We start from the raw sequence: 19,042 nt of genomic DNA on the forward strand, positions 1-19,042 counted from the left end.
CTGTGTTGTTTATAATGTTCCTTTATTAGCCTTCCAATATCTGTAGGACCTATAATGACACTCTGTATCATTCCTGATATTGATAATATGTTCTGTCCCTTTTTTATTGATTAAACCTTGTTAGGATTTTTAATTTTATTAATTAATGTTTTATTAATGTTATTAATGTTTTCAAAGGAATAGCTTTTGGGAATTCAGAGATGAGAAAAATATTTCCTCCTACCTTTGGTTTTAGAAGAAGGAAAATGAGGGGTTCCCTGGTGGTCTAGTGTTTAGGATTCAGCTCTTTCACTGCTGTGGCCTGGGTTCAGTCCTTGGTCTGGGAACCGAGATCCCACATCAAGCTACTGCACACCACAGCCAAATAAATAAATGAATGGAAGTTGGAAACTGAAGGAGTTTTTATTTATCTTTACTTTTGTTTTTGTTTTAAGTCTACCTTCAGAAATGTAATTAGGGATGGCTTTGGGCAGCCATACCTTTAAAAAAATTGTGGTAAAGTACACATACCATAAAATGTACCATCTTAACCATTTTAAAATGTAAATGCAGTAGTTTTAACTTTGCTCACATTGTTGTGTAATCAATCTCCAGAACTCTTTCACCTTGCTAAACTGAAATTCTACACCATTAAACAATGACCCCCCCCCATTCACCCTTCCTCCTGCCCTGCCCACGCTTCTGGGAACCCCCATTCTACTTTCTCCTCTAGGAATTTATCAACCTGTTAGTGGAATAATACAGTATTTGTCTTTTTGTGACCAACTTATTTCACTTAGCATACTTAATATCCTCAAGAATCATCCAAGTTATAGCTCCTGTCAGAATTGGCTGCACCACGGTGCCAGCTATTTGGTCAAACATTATTCTAGATGTTTCTATGAGAGTTTTTTGAATGATATGTACATTTAAATTGGTGGACATTAAGTTAAACAGATCACCCTCCATAATGTTGGTGAGGCTCATCCAATCAGTTGAAAGCCTAACTAGAACTAAAGACTGACCTCTCCCGAGGAAAAGGCAATTATGCCTTTGGACTTCAACTGCAGCATGGTTGGATCTTCACATGGGTCTCTAACTTCTGGTCTACAAAGCAGACTTTGGACTTGCCAGCCTCTGTAATTGTGCGAGTCAATTTTTAAAAATAATCTCCCTCCCTCAATATCTTTTTTTTTTCTTTTTGCCATTTCTTGGGCCACTCCCACAGCATATGGAGGTTCCCAGGCTAGGGGTCGAATCAGAGCTGTAGCCCCCGCCTATGCCAGAGCCACAGCAATGCAGGATCCCAACTGCGTCTGCAACCTACACCACAGCTCACGGCAATGCCGGATCCTTAACCCACTGAGCAAGGCCAGGGATCGAACCTGCAACCTCATGGGTCCTAGTCAGATTTGTTAACTGCTGCGCCACGACGGGAACTCCCCTCCCTCAATATCTATATCTATATCCACACACACATACATACAGAGTATGTATATATGTATGTGCTTTGAAGTTACCAAAGTAATTTCACACACAGTATTTTATGTAATTTGCATATCAATCAGATGAGGGACTGTATTAGTCAAGGTTTTCAAAAGAAGCAGAACCAACAGGATGTATACATATATATGTATATGTATGCGTTTATACAAATACATGTGTATACACACGTATGCACATATATGTATATAGATACATGTAGGTTGTGTTTATGTGTGCACACATGTATGTGTACCTCCTCTTGGCTCTGTTTCTGTAGAGAAACTTGAGAATACTACTTTACGTGGTTGTTATAAGAATTAAATAAGATAATGTGAAACCAGTTTGTGAATTTCAGAGCATTATCAACCCAAGGATGGTTAAATCTGCCTAGTACATGCAGTGTGTACTGAACTGTGTTGAGGCCTTACAGACATATAAATTAGTGTCTACAAATGTGGTCTCAGATCAGTGTTATAGATCAATGGATTTGAACTATCATAGATTGAACAACAATAGGAAGAGGAGCCTTCTGGACTTCTGTTCTGGACTAGTATAGCATCCGTTGCCATAGAGTGTAAAGTCTGTGTGGACAGGAAACCACATGGCTTAGTCGACTTAGTTCAATGTACATACCCAGCATCTGACAGTGTTTTGCATCGTCAATGTCCAGATAATTGCTGAAGAATAAGTGACTTTTATCTATGTGGTCACTGAAAAAGTAAATTCTGTGAGTGACTGGGTAGAAAGAGTTAAATACTTCAGAGGCAACATAAAGCACTATTGCCTCTAGCATGGAGGGTTGGAAAGTATGTGTGTGTCGAATCTGGTCATGCCTCCGAAGAGTGTAATGTGAATTAATCCTGGCCTGTATGCTGGAATCTTAGTCTGGCTCAGGGCGGGCCAAAGCCACAAACTCAGATTACCTCAGTGAATATATCCACAGCCAGACCTCACTCTCTGAAACGAATGGCTTTGCTTCCTTGGACCTTTGTTGAACTTTGCATCATAGCAAGATGCAAATATAGAAAAGTCAGGGCCACTGCACTGAATGAACACTAAATTCCAGGGCAGTAACTGGAAAGAAAACTCTGCCCAGTGTCACTTGTCAACTCAGTTCTCTAGATGACATTTTTTTTGTAGCAGTCAGTGACCAGTCTGGGTTGAATTAGCATGCTTCACAACTTTATGGATCGTGGTTTATGTGGGCAGATATTTTGAGACTCGGCTGTGGAAGAATATGGTTGCTTTCAAAACATTCTAGGCAAAAGCTTTGGTCTGTGAAAGGAGACCAGACTTCTAGTCTTGTTGATATTTTGGGAAGTATGTCATCATAATTATATTTCCAGGCTGCTTTGGATATGGCCAGTAAGGGAGAGACCATCAAGATAGCATGCCTTAAATTGAAACAACAGTGGGATACTATTTTCCACTTATAAAGCTGTAAAAAGAAATTTTTTAAAATAATACCCAGTATTACTGAGAATATATCTCTGCACTGCTGATGAGATGGCCATTTGCCCCTCTCAAAAAAAAAAATCTTAGAAACACATACAAAGGGTTTTGATCCCACAATTCTACCTCTAAGAATGTATTCCAAGAAAATAATGTTATCTCTGCAATGACTTATCCATTAGTGTATGTTAAACGTAGCGTTGTTTGTGATAGTGAAAAATTAAGAATCAATGAAATGTCCAGGAGCAGTGAATTGCCTAAGGGAATTTTGCTACATTCATAGGAAGGAATAGTATACAACTATTAAAAATAGGGGTGTAGAAGAATATATACATGGGAATTTGTTCATAATCTATTGTTGAGTTAAAAAACAGCTTGCAGGAGTTCCCATCTTGGTGTAGCAGAAATGAATCTGACTAGGAACCATGAGGTTGTGGGTTCGATCCCTGGCCTCGTTCAGTGGGTTAAGGATCCCCGGCATTGCTGTGAATTGTGGTGTAGGTCACAGATGAGGCTTAGATCTCACATTGCTGTGCCTGTGGCACAGGCCAGCAGCTGTAGCTCCGATTAGACCCCGAGCCTGGGAACCTCCGTATGCCGTGGGTACGGCCCTAAAAAGGAAAAAAAAAAAAAAGCTTGCAAACTCTATGTAAAAAATAAGTATTTTTGTTTAAACAAGTTAAGCAACAGAATAATCGGTACATGTGCATGAAAGGAAAGGCTAGAAGACTATACATTAGAATGTTAATAGCAGCTATCTTTGGGTGGTGATTTTTACAGGTGATGTTTGCTATCTTCTTTATGCTCCTCCTTACCAAGTTTCTATAATAAATAGTCGTCAACAATTGTGGGGGAGGGGAGGTAGCTTTAAACATTTCAAACAAAATGAGCAGCAAATAAAAAACCTATGAGGAATTAGGATTGTCTGTTAATAGAGGAGTACATTTTACAGTGCTATGAGTAAACTCTGGCACGTTCTAGGACTTTATATTCTAAGGCAGTTCAAAATATTAGCCCTGATGGTGCAAAGGGGCCTTAAAAGTATTCTCTTTTTGTCATTTAGTATGAAGTACTTTCTACTCACACTAAACTAGGAGTAGAGCATGTCGTCCTGGAACTGAAGTAGGGAGGCGACTGACACATTCACGCAAATGTTAGCACACAGTGGCCACCTTGGAAGTGAAACAGCCAACACTGCCCACCCCACTGAAATCTAAAACTGTGTCTATGGAAAAGTAAGCAAAGAGCTTGTAGCCTAGGTCCATACATAGACGGCTCCATCCCAGGGTATTGAGGAAAAGTTAGAAGTATCTGGGTTAAATCCTTAGCCTCTGGGGGGTATCGTCATCCATGATAGCACCCAGGCTTTTCTGCAGGTGTCCTTGGTGTCCCTGACAGAATGGATTGGAGGCATCATCCTACGTATTCATGTCAACCTCTGCCACTAACTGATATAGCTGACTGAGTAGTGGACTTGAAATTTTAGAAGATTGATAGTGACAATGGCTGAAGTTAGGTAGTTCAGTTTGAATGTGTGCCCATCATGTGAAATGTGACACTTTTCCCTGTCTGCCCCCAGCTGTTCCAGAATCGTAAAAGGGAAAGAGTCAAGAATATATTTATTGTGCCCATGAATGAATGAATGAGCCGGAGAGCCAGACAAAATTAAGCTTAAACTTTAAGTCCAAAAAAATTAAGTTTAAACTTTAAGTCCCATGGTAGGACAAAGGAGAAAGTTCCAGACTTCAAGTCATTCTTAGCAAATTCCACCTGTACAGCCTTGCCCAGATCAATGTATTGAACTACACAAAATGCAAATACTCTCGAAAAATGGCAGTGGCTGGAAGTGTAAGCATGTAAGTTTCAGAATGACAATTCCAGTATGCATTCTGGATAGTCTTCCATGATCCTTTGAAAACTGATGCTGAATCCAAGTTAACTCACCCTTATGCATCACTATTATATCTATTCTCAGAGTTTAAAAATATTAAGATCACAAAGCGTTTCACAACAGAGATCCCCCAGGTACTTCCCCGGCCCACCATCCTTCCAGGTATGCAGATGCACAAGAGATCACAGAACTCACAACCCATTAGCCTGACTCACCTTGATGTTGCTGGTCCTCTGGAAGTTTCCATCTACAGGTGTGCAAACTGTTGAACAGGTGGCTGCTGCCTTTGCTTTGTATGGTAGACATGGTGCTGGCAGTACGGCTGTGGCTCCCGTATCACTAGGGTATTTCCTTCCCTTGGCCAGTCACCTGCAGTGGTCTTCACACAACACCCAGAACCACAGAGGTATAGGCAGATCCTGTCCTTGCATGGAAAAATATTTACTTCTCTAATGAATTTTCAAATGTTTCCTAGTCATGATTCTTAAAATATGTGTTTACCAACTTGTAGCTTCTTCTGCATATAAAGATGCCAATTCATTTGGATAAAAGCACAATTAATTCTTCTTCCATTTAAAAGCACATTGAAACATGCCCCCTTATAATATAAAATCCTGCAAAGTAACTCTTCCTAACAGATTACAGTTTTGCAATTTTCGACTCTCTCTGCGGACTTGAAATCTAATGTCCTGAGTATTTAGAGATGTCTGCTAGAGTCATACATACACAAAGAAAAAAAAAAAAAGTGCTGCTGAGTTAAATCAAGTGATTCTAAGCCTGGTTTAAGTTACCCTCCGTGACAGCTGAAAGTGAACAGTTCTTAAGGGAGGCTGGAAGGGGGAGGAGCTGAGTGGGCCAGGCCGATTAGCATAAAGAGACAGGCAAGAAATGGCATTGGGGTTGCTTTCAATAATAGTGACCAAAGCAAGGATTCTAAAAAGATGCTCTGACGTTGCAGTATTCACATATTTGACTTGTGCTGCTTTGTTTGTAATTAAAACAAAAGCTCAAAGCAGGGGTTTATACTGCATGAATATTCCCTCGTACATGCAAAATCTAAAGGAAGTGGTAATGAGCTCATGGAAATGTACTGCTGGAACTTTCGATTTCTGTAAACACCTCTGAGTCCTCAGAAGGGGGGCAGTTTTAGAGCAGTCTGCCTGCCAAGGCAACTATCTGGAGCCCTGGAAGAAAAATAAACACACTAAACTTTATCTTTCCAGAGATCTATCTCTGTTTCCCTTTAGATTCTCTATTGCTACTTCTAGGTCATGAGACAAGGCTATTTCCAGTGTTTTCTGTATGTGTGTGTGCTCTGAAATAGGTCATTTCATTGAAATATTGAAAATAGTTTGGGAGTTCACACCAAACTATTTTTTTTTTAAGCAGAAAAAAATCTGACTAGCATCCATGAGGATGCAGGTTCGATTCCTGGCCTCGCTCAGTGGGTTAAGTATCTGGCATTGCCGTGAACTGTGGTGTAGTTCACAGACACAGCTCAGATCACGAGTTGCTGTGGCTGTGGCATAGGCTAGCAGCTACAGCTCCGATTCGACCCCTAGCCTGGGAACCTCCATATGCCACAGGTGCGGCCCCAAAAAGAAAAAAAAGAAAGAAAGAAAATAGTTTACTTTTCATTGAAAAATAGCCTATGTCATTATTGCTTAAAAAAACCCCTAAACACCTTTCATTGAACCTGGAAGCCTGCTGCCTTTGAAGTTGTAATGAATGCTGATAGATCCTGCCCTTCACGATTCACAGCTCTTTGTAGATTCAGAAAAGAAGTGGTTGCAGACGTGGCTCGGATCCCGAGTTGCTGTGGCTCTGGCGTAGGCTGGTGGCTACAGCTCCGATTCGACCCCTAGCCTGGGAACCTCCATATGCCACGGGAGTGGCCCAAGAAATAGCAAAAAGACAAAAAAAAAAAAAAAAAAAAGAAATGAAGTGGTGGGCAAGGACGAAGGAGATAGAGCTGTTTAGCCTCAAATTCTGGATCCTGCAGCTTCCTGTGCACATTTGGAAGTTGGTGCAAAACTTGACACCCTAACTAGAAAGTTGCCTCCTAGCCAGATCCAGATGAGCATCCTCACTTCACTTTGAGGCAATTAACAGTTCCCAAGTTTACTCTGAGCTGTGCTAACTCTTGTGAAATGTGCCACTGCTCTCACAATTCTTATGACTTTTATTATACTGCTTTCACTGTTTTAGTAAACACTCCATTGTGGTTTTTTAGGTCCCTCAGAGAGTAACAGGGTATAGAGATGTTCAAGCTACTTGGAAAGAGATTTCTGTTATTAGAGAACCATCATTTCTGCTTTGAAGGGCTGATATTTATCTTCTGCTTCACGACGGTCATGGTCAGAGGCTGAGGTATCTCCTTCCTGAATTACATAAAGCCATCCAGAGTCTATCAAGTTGTGGGCCCTCACTAAGCATATTATTTATATGAGTAAATCAAACACCCCACAAAACTGTAAGGCAGCCCTTGAGAGAAATGGATTTTTTTTTTTTTTTTTTTTGGTCTTTTTGTCTTTTTAGGGCTGCACCAGGGGCCTATGGAGGTTCCCAGCCTCGGGGTCTAATCGGAGCTACAGCCGCTGGCCTCCACCAGAGCCACAGATCTGCGACCTACACCACAGCTCACACCAACACTGGATCCTTAACCCACTGAGCGAGGCTAGGGATCGAACCCACAACCTCATGGTTCCTGGTCAGATTCATTTCCACTGTGCCCGATGGGAACTCCGAGAAATGGATTTTTAAAAAATATTTTATAATAAGAAATTATAGGCCCTAATGTAGGATCTAGTGATTCCAAAAAAATCCCCTAGATTCCTCTGTTTTTCCTTCTTATGATGGAGGTAAAGCTGGGGGAAAAAGAGAAGAAAAGGAATGGTCAGCTGACCGTAGAGGCTAAAACAGCCAGCCTTCTAGCCCCAGTGCTCCAACTAGTTTACTGCATAACCTTGAACTAGGTCCTTAACATCTCTGGGTTTGTGTCTTCGTTTGTCAAATGAAACAAATGTTTGGTAAGCAGTACGAGAAAGTATTTAACACTCCCTCTGTGAATATAAAGGCCTGGGAAAGGAAGAGGTATCCTGTTTTGTCTTTGCCTAAAGCTTAAGGAGAAAAAATAGATTTAAAACTAAACATCTGAGTAGAATTTGGAGGTGTATTTGAAAATCTAGGCTGACTACCTCAATTCTCAATCTCGGTTGCCTAGCATAATTACTCAGGATTAGAGAGTCTGAGCCCAAACTTCAGAATCTGAGGGTGCGAGGTATCGATATATGTATTTTTTTTTTAACGTAATCCCCCTTCAACATTATTGAGATGTAATTACATGCAACATTGTGTAATTGTAAGGTGGCACACGTGTTGATTTGATTCGTTTCTATATTGCAAAGTGATTACCCCCAGAGCGTTAGCTACCATCTCCATCCAGTCACATAGTTACCGTTTCTTTTTTGTGGTGGGAATTTTTAAGATCTCCTCTCTCTTAGCAGCATTCAAGTACATGATACAACCCGATCAGCTCTAATCACCATGTTGTAATTAGATCCCCGAACTTGTTAGTCTTAAAACTAGAAGTTTGTACCCTTCGACTACTAACACTCCACAACCCCTGGCAACCAACATTCTGCTCCATTTCTCAGAGTTTGACTTTTTTTTCCCCCATGGAATCTATATGTTTTTAAAGTCCTCTTATCAAAATTAGCGAGCATAACCTGCTTAAACAGATCTGGTTTGTGTCACTATTTCATTCATTCTATCTTTCCTGAGGACTGATGAAATCAAACAACACTCGCTAAACATAGTGGTTTTCCCTTCACAACCTGCAAGTACAGGGATGGTACCGGGAAGGCTTGTTATCTGGTTCCTCTGTGTCCCACTGTTGTGCCTCATTGAATCAATCACAGTGGCCCTGTGATTGAGTCAAGAGCACTCTCTTGCACTGCATGTTCAGTTATACTCTGCTCTCAGAGGAGTCTCTGTTTTGACTCCCCAGTTTCCATTGGAAATAAGCCAGGGTAGCTGAAAGCAGTGTGTTACAGGAGTATATAAAATAGCACCAGATATATCAGCCACAGTAAGTATCAGCCATAGTAAGCCATAGCCCTTACCTTTCAGACACATCACCAAGTTAATCGTTCACAATGGGCATATTGTACTTTGCTATTTGTTGGGAAGTAAAAGCAAGAAGTCAGAATGCAAAAGATGAAGTCGGGTTGGGTTAAGAAACAGGTGCATAATATTTGGCATTTTTACTTGCAGTTTGTTTAAAAATGAATTAGAGGCCTCTGAAAGCCAGCCTGTTTTCCTGACCATTTCTCTGTGATGCCAAACCAGTGCCACTGGTTTTCTTGGCCTGGGTTCTTCCTGCTCCCCATATCCTTTCTGCTTAACCTGTGTGTTTGTTCTCTCAGAAGGACAGAGTAGAATGGCAGGTCGCAGATAAACAGTCAGTCTTATCAGATAATACTTTTAAGTGATACTGAAAAAATTGATATTTTATGACTAGAAATCATAGCTTTCTGAACTGTAAATTCTAATCATAAAATATCAATTTTATAATCTAAATGGTTCTAAGTTTGTAGGAGGATTTTCTTTTTTCAAATAAACCATGTTTAAAAAGCATTGTACATTACACATGCATTGTACATGAGTTCACAAGTAAGGTACTTGTTTAATAATAACCTGCCTTGTGGCAAAAATAAATATGATATCTAATTGACAAGTTTACCTACTCTTAAAGCTCTTTAGACTGTTTGGATGAAAGTATTAGATAAATATGAAGCAGTAGTACTGTGTTCACCATTCTCATTCCCAGAGCTTAAGATAAAAACCCTTAACAGAATGCAAACTCCAAAACTATAAGGCTGTGGGATGAGCCCAAAGCACTGCAGGAATTATTAAATTGTTAATAGTTATTAAATTATTATTAAATCGCAATAGCAGTTCAAAACTAGTGGACTAATGTTAAGACTTTAGAGGTTCTTGGGGTTCCCATCGTGGCGCAGTGGTTAACGAATCTGAATAGGAACCATGAGGTTGCGGGTTCGATCCCTGGCCTTGCTCAGTGGGTTAAGGATCCGGCTTTGCTGTGAGCTGTGGTGTAGGTCACAGACGCGTCTTGGATCCTGTATTGCTGTGGCTCTGGCACAGGCCAGTGGCTACAGCTTCAGTTGGACTCCTAGCCTGGGAACTTCCATGTGCCGTGGGAGGGGCCCTAGAAAAGGCAAAAAGACAAAAAAAAAAAAAAAAAAAAAAAAAGACTTTAGAGGTTCTATTGATTTTTTATAACAGATCCCTTGCTCCTATATATTAACCAGGGATAGATTTTTTTCCAAATCAATCTTCCTTCCACCAAAGACATTGTAGATGAGACTGATGAGTTTCAGGGTCTCACAATGGCTGATGTAACATGTACATCATAAAGTACCACAAGGTGGGCTTTTGAAGCTTTTCAGAGTCATGTTACTCAATGTTACTATATGCTTTTAGCTCAAACAATTTCCCAGGTATACAGTTGGCTGGACTTAATGATTGCTATTTGTAGAAATATAGGAGATGCAGCTGGTTGTATTGAGATGGATTTGCTTGAATACTTACTCTTACCCATAGATTCAGAAGGCTACATTGGTAGAGCACCAAATTTGCTTACTTATCAAAGATGCTCACTATTCTGAAATTGCTACCATTGAATGCCAACATTTGAATCTTGGTTATCAGGAATGTTGCCACACTCCCTAAACATTGCCTTAGCAGGCCAACGAATTTGGCCCTTTCACTGGTGAGCCTCAGATTTGGCTGCTATAGGGCTCCCTCTGGAGGTCAACAGAGTCCAAGTCAGTCAGTAACATGCCTTGGCCTCAGGATAAACCCATGTCTTTTCATCCAGAGCCCAAAAGAATGAGGTCCTGTATTTGTGAACTTAGGAATTGATTATCTGTATCTGAGACTGTAAGAAAGTTACCTGATTATTGGTGAAATTGGTCATTGCTATATGCTGATATTTAATCTCTGTAGTTTTACATTTTTCTCTTTTTTGAAGTCTTCTAGGCAAAGTGGAAAGACAACACAATAAAATCAAAGGTCAGAAAACACTGAGTTTTATTCTGTTTGTTGGTTTAAGTGGTAAGGAAACCCAGAGTATGGTGGTTCTGGTCCTGGTTCTGTAACATCCACCATCTGAGTAAGAGCAAATGCCTCTACAGAGTCTGAATTCCATCTTAAAGTATTTGAACTACCCAGGCATCCGAGCCAATGGGTTTCTAGCAGAACTGAACTCTGAGGAAGTTCCCTTGTAGCGCGGAGGATTAAGGATCCAGTGTTGCCACAGCTGAGGCACAGGCTGCAATTACAGCACAGGTTCGATCCCTGGCCTGGGAACCTCTACATGCAGCAGGTGTGGCAAAAAAACAAAACAAAAACAAAAGCGGAACTTTTGATGGTAAATACACATTAATTGGGGTTGTTTCAAAATAAAGCAAATTAATTTGCACCAGGTAATTCAAATGTAAATTCTTTTGAATTTACAGGAATAAAATAAAAACCAAACTATGTTCCTCCTTCATTCAGTCATTCATTCATTTTCTTTTTTCTTTCTCTGTCTCTTCCTTCATTCATTTCTTTATGTTATTTGGGTAGAGCATGATGTAATTAATTAATAATTTTTTTGTCTTTTTTTTGTCTTTTCTAGGGCCAACCTGTGGCATATGGAGGTTCCCAGGCTAGGGGTCTAATTGGAGCTGCAACCGCCGGCCTACGCCAGAGCTACAGCAACACTGGGATCCGAGCTGTGTCTGCACCTACACCACAGCTCATGGCAATGCTGGATCCTTAACCCACTGAGCAAGGCCAGAGATCAAACCTGTAACCTCATAGTTCCTAGTCAGATTCGTTAACCACTGAGCCCCAGGGGAATTCCTAATTAATTATTCTATATCTGGGATTTGCTTCAAAATAACTTAGATGGGAAAGATATGGGGATATAGATTAAATAGGATTGGGTACATGGGATATATTATATTTTCATGGGTACTTTTTTTTACGTTTCCACTATACAAAGTTTTAAAATATAATTAATGAATCCAATTGAAAGGATACAAGAAGTAGGCAATGTACTAAATTTTTTAAGGTGGGGGAGTTCCCTTTGTGACTCAGTAGAAACGAACCTGACTAATGTCCATGAGGACGCAGGTTGATCCCTGGCCTCACTAAGTGGGTTAAGGATCCGGCGTTGCCCTGAGCTGTGGAGAAGGTCGCAAACATGGTTCGGATCCCCTGTGGCATATGCTAACAGCTACAGCTCTGATTTGACCCCTAGCCTGGGAAACTTCTGTATGCCGCAGGTGTGTCCCTAAAAAGCAAAAAAAAAAAAAAAAAAAAAAATTCTTAGGATGTGGAGAGACACTTTTCAAATTTGTTTTCTCATTTAATGTTTTACTCCACATATTATAAAACCTATGCAAAGATAAATGTTAATATTCATCATATATTCACAGGCACTACAGTTGTACATACATAAACAAACAAAGGAAACCACACTGGGCTACATACTCAAATATCTGGGATATGATCATCAAGTTCAGAGACCTCTGTGGCAGACAGGGAAAGCTGGACTTCATGTGAAGATGACATGCTCATTTAAAGAGAAACAAGCAGCTGTTGTACTCATTGTTTCTAACTGTACAGATGTTCCTTTCCATACCATTTTTCTTATCTTCTTATTTTCATTTCTAAAATACAATTAGGTTATGTCTTCGCTTGGGCTGCTGTAACAAAGTATCATAGACTAGTGGCTTATACACAGCATGAATCTATTTCTCACAGTTCTGGAGGCTAGATTCTGGGATCAGGGTGCCAGCATGGTTGGGTTCTGCTGACTCTTCCAGGTTACAGACTGCTGACGTGTCATTGTCCTCTCAGTGAGAAGGACACAGCAAGAGAGTGCGAGGGCTCTCTGGGGTGTGTTTTGTAAGGGCATGAATCCCATTCATGAGGGCCTCCTCCTCAGGACCCAGTCATTTCCCACCGGCCCCACTTCCCATCACCATCACGCTGGGGATATTACAACCTATGAATTTGGAGGGAACACAATATTCAGTCCATAGCAGGTTGTGTTTGCAAAGAGGGAAGAGAGTTTATATCCAAATTTCCAAATTCAGCTCCTCAGTTTGGCACTAAGGAAAAAATATCTATGAGCTTTGTATTCCCACATACATGTTTTCAGGGGCCTGCCCACAATATTCAATGAATGTCAACTAGCCTCTTACTGTAGAACTACAGCCGGTTCTTGCCTCCCAGCACAGATCTATGAGTACACACACACACACACACACACACACACACACATACACACACACACCCCTTATCCCTCTGGCATTCACAGCTGACATGGGAGGATCCAATGTTGTAGCTCAGACACTGATCTTCAGCTTCAAATAACAATAGTACCTAGTGAGCTGCAGGTAGGGGATCCTGGAAGAGTGTTGGGCCTCCCTGAACCGTTGTTTCCAGGACCTTTGAAACCACTCCCGCATTTCTTAATGAGGACCCAGAGTGACTCGGCTTGAAAAAGATGGAAGGATCAGGATTGAGGATCCCTCTCACTGTCTCAGGGATCCAGTAGGGTAACTAACCACATGAGAATGGTGGAGTAACGCAAGAAAGAATCACCTTACATCTGATCCTTTAAATTATTTCTCAATGTAATGAGAGTTTGAAGCTGTTTCAGGACCTCTCAAGCCTAGATTTGTGTTACTGGCACAACTAGGTGACACTACCAGCATATTTTTCTGCTCCTTTTTCGGTTTATTATAAGTATCAGTGACATCGGCAAACATACTTCGTCATTGTCAGCTTTTCAAAGTAAACCTGTGTAGATAGTCAATCCGAAATAGAAACTTCAGGAAGACAATAGGGAATGTATGTTTTTAAGTTTGTTATAGGAATTTAAATAATATTTATAATCTAAACAACAGGCCAAGCACACACTTCCAAATCCATTCAAGTGATTATAAAGCTATACAGAGATAAACTGAAAATATAGTGGTTGTACAGTAAAAAGTTATCTTTATGTATCTGCCATCATGGAATCTAAACAATAAGAGTGGAAGTAACCATGGTAAGAGAGGAAGCTGGGGGTTGATAAATATGGGTCACATGAGCAATCATTACATATTAATGAAAAACTGCATATGGCACAGTAGCATTTAGCCGCAGGATACATGCTGACACTCACCTTTAAGAACATACCTTATCTGCCTGGAAAAAGGCCTTAAGCAGGGATCAGAAAGAGAAGTAGAGCTGCAAGTGCCCTGGGACCACCCTCTCACCTCCTGAATGGGAGAGATATGAAGAGAGACTAGAGAGGAAGAGATCTGCTCAGAAAAGACATACACTAAAGGCTTCCTCAGCTGCGGTCACCTCCTCCTTTGCAGCAAGTGGAGGATGTCTTCAGGCTGTATGTCTACTCTTTATCCATGAACTCCAGAGTGAAGCCTGTCAATACAACCAGCACACTGACACAAGGATGCAGTCGGTCCTCAGGAGAGGGCCTGCTGGAAAGAAAGACCCACATAGCCGCAGAGGAAAATCACGCTAATTCCCCAAACAAATGACCTAAAGTTTTATTCATAAGTATAAATGGCCAGTGCAACATCATCAGTTATTTGAGCAAAATCAATAGAAGAAAGGAAAAGGACCAACATTAAGCAAACAGAACAGGTGCTCCAGAAAAAAAAAACATAGAAATAATGTGGAAAACCAAAGAGAATTTAAAAAATAATTTTGGTCGTGTCCTCAGGGAGAGAGAGGATATTACATCCATGATACAAGAACATGTTGCCATGAAAAAAAATAAGCTATTGGGGCAATAGAAAAAAATTTGGAGATTAAAAATTATTGCCAAAATTTTATAAATTTACTAAAAAATTGAGTAATAAGCATGATTAAAGATTGAGTTGGTCATGTGGAAGGTAAAAATCAAGGAAGTCTCAAAGATGTGGAACAAGGAGTTCCGCTGTGGCACAGAGGAAACGAATCCGACTAGAACCATAAGGTTGTGGGTTTGATCTCTGGCCTCGCTCAGTGGGTTAAGGATCCGGCGTTGCCGTGAGCAGTGGTGTAGCTCACAGATGTGGCTCGGATCTGGCATTGCTGTTGCTGTGGTGTAGGCCGGCAGCAACAGCTCCGATTAGACCCCTAGCCTGGAAACCTCCATGTGCCTTGGGTGCAGCCCTAAAAAGACAAAAGACAAAAGACAAAAAAAAAAAAAGATGTGGAACAAAAAAACAGACGAAAATGTGTAAACAAACTGAAACATGAAAGGTCAGTGTAGGAGGTGCATCTATGCCTTCACTTAGTAGTTGTGACCTTGGACAAGTGGCATAATACTAATATCCAAACTTAAGTGCACATTTACCATTTGCCACTACTGTTCTAAGTCCTACATGTATTAACTCATCGAATCCACTCAGCATTCTTCATCTGTAGGATGCATTTCTATCAGCCTTGATCTACATCTTTGATTTAAAGAACCGAATGCTCCGTAGTACTTTCACCAGATAAATTAGTCTCTTTATAAAAAGGGTGCATGATCTACATTTCACCTCTCCTTTTAAAGGTTAGCCAGGGATCCTCCCTCTGCCTGCCTGAAAATATTGCAGTACCTGTGGTAGAGGGAAAACATAAGTCACAGACAGAGAAGCATCTAGTCATACAGCCAAGAAATTTCAGAGACAAGAGTCGATGCTAAAATGGGCAGTGGTAATCCACCATTTTCACCTAGACAGAGCTTCAAATAATATTTGATTAACAATCAACTTTTCTTTAGAAAGACCTGTAGACTTTATACAAAATTCTAAATTGTAGTTTCTTGTGACAAAATTGGAAGATTTTCCCCCCACTTCCAAAATAGCTCTGAGTCTGCTAGTTAAGGCAGGCTGTTGCAATAAATAGACTCCAAAATACAGTCCCTCAGGAGTTCTCTTGTGGTTCAGTGCATCAAGGATCTGGTGTTGTCACTGCAGTGGGAACTTGCGCATGCTGCGGATGTAGCCAAAAAGCAAAACTAAACAAAAAAAGTTCCTCAAAGAAGATAGATATTTCTTTATTTCTCACATAATAGTCCACAGATAAACAGGTGATCCAGACTGAATAGGTGGCTCTATTGGAGGTCTTGCAAGAACCCTGGTGGCTTCTAATCTTCTGTTCCAAAAGAAACATTTTTATTTACCATTTAAAATTTTTTTATTGGAGTATAGTTGACTTACAATGTTGTGTTAGCTTCAGATGTAGAGCAAAGCGAATCCGTTGTACATATGCATATATCCATTCTCAGATTCTTTTCCCACATAGGTGATCAGGGTATTCACCATTTCTAATTAAAGAAATGACTACCAGAAAACAAATTCTTTTGCCTTCTGCAGGTATTCAGATGTTGAATGGATGAAGGCAAATTTAAATCTCCTGCATCTTGCAGTTGACGAATTGAAATCTAAAAGCACTAATATTTATAAAGCACTGTTTTGAAGTTATAGACAAAGGTACAGTAAAACAAAATGAAAACCAACAAAAAGTTCTTTGCAAAGCATTATATGAATGACCTGCACGAGAAAGAAAATATACAATGTTCCTTCCTCATTAGAACATAGATGCCTCATTTGTACTATATGTAAATGTCAATCTGATGGTCCCTTCATATTCTTTTTTTTCCCTTCTTTTTTTTTTAATATTCTTATTCACTCTCTAGTGACATTATTAAGTGCCTGCCCAACCATTTCCTCCTTGCTCTTTGTTGACAGAATCTGATCTTGTGCAGCCATGTGCTTCGGGAGGGGGGGGTGGACCTCATCCCCAGCATCAGGGGTTGGTGTAACTCATGATGAAGACTCCATCCTCCTTGCAGTAAATATTTGTGAGAAAAATGTTCTGCAACACAGCCTTGCTCTGATTTGTGCCATGTCAAATGGCTTTTATAATGAATAGAAATGATACTGATAAAAATTAATCATTTAGTATCATCATTTTTAGGACAGAGAAGTCTCTCCATCAGCGTGGATTGGCTTGGTGCCATCCCCGCGGCTGCCTCACCTTCCGCTGTAACAGTGCCGACAGCAGCAGGACACTTGTCTTTGGAAACAGCACACACTTTGCCAATAGCAATACAGTGCTTGTTCTGCTCTGACCTTTCTACATCTCCATTCCACTCATGAATATTGCATTAGTAATCACTGGTATAGGAATCTGTAGCCAACGAAGATGCCCTTGGGCTTTTTCTACTCTGTGCTCTGTCCCTGAACCATCGCTCTTTTTCTTGCCTATTTGTCCTTAACACTTAGATCATGCATCTGTGTGAAAGATTCCCTGGTCCCACCCTTTTCAGGACAGAGTTAATCATATCCTCTTCTGAGCTGGAACTGTATTTTTTGCTTTGTTTTGTTTATCCAATATGTTCTTTTTAAATTTTTTATTATTATTCAATGAATTTATCACATTGGTAGTTGTATAATGATCATCACAATCCAATTTCACAGGATTTCCATCCACAACCCAAGCACATCCCCCACCCCCGAAACTGTCTCCTTGGAGACAAAAAGTTTTTCAATGTCTGTGAGTCAGCATCTGTTCTGCAAAGAAGTTCATTCTGTCCTTTTTTCAGATTCCACATGTCAGTGAAAGCATTTGATGTTGGTGTCTCATCGTATGGCCGGCTTTGCTTAGCATGATAATTTTTAGGTCCATCCATGTGGCTAAAAATGCTGATATTTCATTCATTTTAATGGCTGAGTAATATTCCATTGTGTGTATGTACCACCTCTTCTTGTTCCACTCCTCTGTCAATGGACATTTGATTGTTTCCTAATCAAACTTAAAAGTTTCTGCACAGCAAAGGAAACCCTAAATAAAATGAAAAGACAACCCACAGAATGGGAGAAGATCTTTGCAAGTGAATCAATGGACAAGGGATTCATCTCCAAAATTTATAAACAACTTCTGCAGCTCCATACCAAAAAAACAAACAACCCCATCCAAAAATGGGCAGAAGATCTAAACAGAAGTTCTCCAAAGACATACAGATGGCCAAAAAGCACATGAAAAGATGTTCAACATCACTCCTTATTAGAGAAATGCAAATCAAAGCCACTAGGAGGTACCACCTTACACCAGCCAGAATAGCCATCATCCAAAAATCTACAAACAGTAAGTGCTGGAGAAGGTGTGGAGAAAAAGGAACCCTATTACACTGTTGGTGGAATTGTAAATTGGTACAACCACTGTGGAAAACGGTATGGAGATTCCTCAGAAAACTAAAAATAGAAGTACCATTTGATTCAGCAATCCACCCCTGGGCATCTCTCCAGAGAAAACCATGACCTACAAAGACATATGTACTCCGATGTTCATTGCAGTGCTATTTTCAACAGCCAAGACATGGAACTGTATTTTGAATAAATTTCTATTACTGTACATATCATATTTCCTGATAATTAGTATATGCGTAAGTTTCTTCTCACTATGTATGAGTACATCAGGCTTAATATATGATGCTTTTATATTAGGAATAAATAGAAGAAAGAAAATAATTCAATAAGAAAGAATAGGAATTCCTGCTATGGCTCAGTGGGTTAAAGATCTGGCATTGCTGCAGCTGTGGCATAAGTCACAGCTGCAGCTTGGATTTAGGCCCTGGTCTGGGAACTTTCATATGCCGTGGATGCAGCAAAAAAAAAAAAAAAAAAAAGGAAGAAAAAAAAAAAGGAAAGGAAGAAAGAAAAATGTTAGGGTTTCTTTCTTTTTTTCGATGAGACAATGATGAAATAACCAACCTGTGATGTGTTTAGATCCTAACAGATTATTCCTCAAATTGGGAAAATTTCTGCTCCGTCCATGGTTAAGAAATCAAATGGAAGAAATTGCATCCAAAGTTTCTAGAAAAATTATCTGGGAAAGGTAGATAGATGACCGTAAATAACTGTTTGACATCTAGAATAAATAGAAAGAATAAAGTGCTACTGACCTAAGAAGCAAAGCCAGCCTTCAACAACATTCAAATGAGATCAAGATCACTGAACTGGAAGGTCTTTGAAATCAGGTAGGCCTGCTGGAGTCTGGGCTTCACCCCTTGCTGGCTGTGTGAGCTTGAGCAATTTAGCATCTGCCAGCTTCTGTTTCTGCATCACAACATTAGTACAGTAATACCTGTCTTATAAGATCAACATGTAGTCT

General features: G+C 40.1%; 1 protein-coding gene across 2 annotated transcripts in view; it reads right to left on the bottom strand.

The window, feature by feature from the left end:
• Positions 1-6,109, bottom strand: part of RANBP3L (RAN binding protein 3 like) — a 49,483-nt gene extending 43,374 nt beyond the window's left edge. The window contains exon 1 of one of the 2 annotated variants that reach the window (XM_021076595.1): positions 5,023-6,109. In XM_021076595.1, the coding sequence (XP_020932254.1) occupies positions 5,023-5,113 (91 nt within the window). In that variant the 5' untranslated portion in view covers positions 5,114-6,109. The remainder of the gene's footprint in view (positions 1-5,022) is intronic. The other variant, XM_021076594.1, reaches the window with a different exon arrangement.

The sequence above is a fragment of the Sus scrofa genome, chromosome 16 (assembly GCF_000003025.6).
Source record: "Sus scrofa isolate TJ Tabasco breed Duroc chromosome 16, Sscrofa11.1, whole genome shotgun sequence".
Classification (NCBI taxonomy): domain Eukaryota; kingdom Metazoa; phylum Chordata; class Mammalia; order Artiodactyla; family Suidae; genus Sus; species Sus scrofa.